This window comes from Penaeus chinensis, chromosome 40 (assembly GCF_019202785.1).
Source record: "Penaeus chinensis breed Huanghai No. 1 chromosome 40, ASM1920278v2, whole genome shotgun sequence".
NCBI classification, from domain to species: domain Eukaryota; kingdom Metazoa; phylum Arthropoda; class Malacostraca; order Decapoda; family Penaeidae; genus Penaeus; species Penaeus chinensis.
The window spans coordinates 22,788,585-22,789,838 of NC_061858.1; the positions used below are offsets into that span (position 1 = coordinate 22,788,585).

At 30.7% G+C, this 1,254-nt stretch overlaps 1 protein-coding gene across 4 annotated transcripts in view; it reads right to left on the minus strand.

Moving 5' to 3' along the window:
- Positions 1 to 248: 248 nt before the first annotated feature.
- LOC125047209 (cytochrome c oxidase subunit 6B2-like) overlaps positions 249 to 1,254 on the minus strand; it is a 7,729-nt gene continuing 6,723 nt past the window's right edge. For all 4 annotated transcript variants that reach the window (XM_047645363.1, XM_047645364.1, XM_047645366.1 and 1 more), the window contains exon 3: positions 249 to 725. In XM_047645363.1, the coding sequence (XP_047501319.1) occupies positions 557 to 725 (169 nt within the window). In that variant the 3' untranslated portion in view covers positions 249 to 556. The remainder of the gene's footprint in view (positions 726 to 1,254) is intronic.

The following is a 1,254-nucleotide window of genomic DNA, read 5'->3' on the forward strand; positions in this document are numbered from 1 at the left end:
ATGCCTCTTTATATATGTAGGCACCTATCATCATATGTAATCTTCAGTTGCAGTTACATTGACAAATGTAATATTTATCAAATATTACATCCGATTTCAGATTTTGTTTATCATATTAAGTCATAGTGCTTTCTGGACAACAAAATATATTACACTTCTAGATATCTTGGCAGACACCAATTAAGCACATATATTAAACTGGGATGAAAAACACATAAAATGTCATTAGGATATAAACAGATAATAAACCTGGTCTGTACAAATTTATTGGAATATCATTAAGGAAATAAATTATCCTGCAATGTTACTTTGTTTATCTACATAAACACATTTCTTAATGTACAAATATCTACAACAATGACTTGTTAGATCCGAAACCAGGAAATGAGTTTATTCATTCTCTTTATATTAGCAACATTCCTCTGTAGATTGTTCAAATGCATTCATCAAAATAAGAAATGACATTGGACCTTTTTTAATTTCCTTTATTTGCTCTGAACAATCCACCATGAAATTATGCTACAACTGTAAATTTATCTTCGTATATAAGTGACATTTAAATTTTTCCTGGGAAGATTCCGTTATCTATTTGGTCAGTCCACTTCTCAATCCAGGCATTGGGACAGACAGAGTTGTATACCTTCTTGAAGTATTCACATGGTTCATAGTCTTCTCCCTTGATTTTCTGGCATCGATTGAAGTCGACAAAGCTCTGGTAGCAGTACCTGTGTAAAATACACATTACATCATTAACCCTCTTGTGCCTGGATGGCATTATATGCAGTATTGGTAATTTAGTTTATTAATTGTGTTTACACAAAGGTGATTCCAAAAGTACTTAGTTACTACTAGTCCCTACCTGTCTCATATTTACCCTTTACCTTGATTTTCAGATAATTTTTATTTCTTATTATTATTTGTTGCTAAACTACATAAGAATCATGTCAATAATAATAATAATAATAATAGATATAATTTTTTTTTCATTAACCTCTTGCCAACAGGTACGACAGGTAGACACGTGCTATGCCCACTGTGAGTACTTGTTTGTTTTAACACATAGATGGCTACACTTGTACTTAGTCACCAATGAACCAGTTACGAGTACTGCCTTTCTTGCCCGTTCACCCTTTTCTTTGATTTACGAAATATTTTACATTATCTTATTTTGCTGTTACTAATATTAAAAAACATTATAATAATTATAATGTTTATAATAAAAATAACACCATCGATATTCATACCAATAGTAAA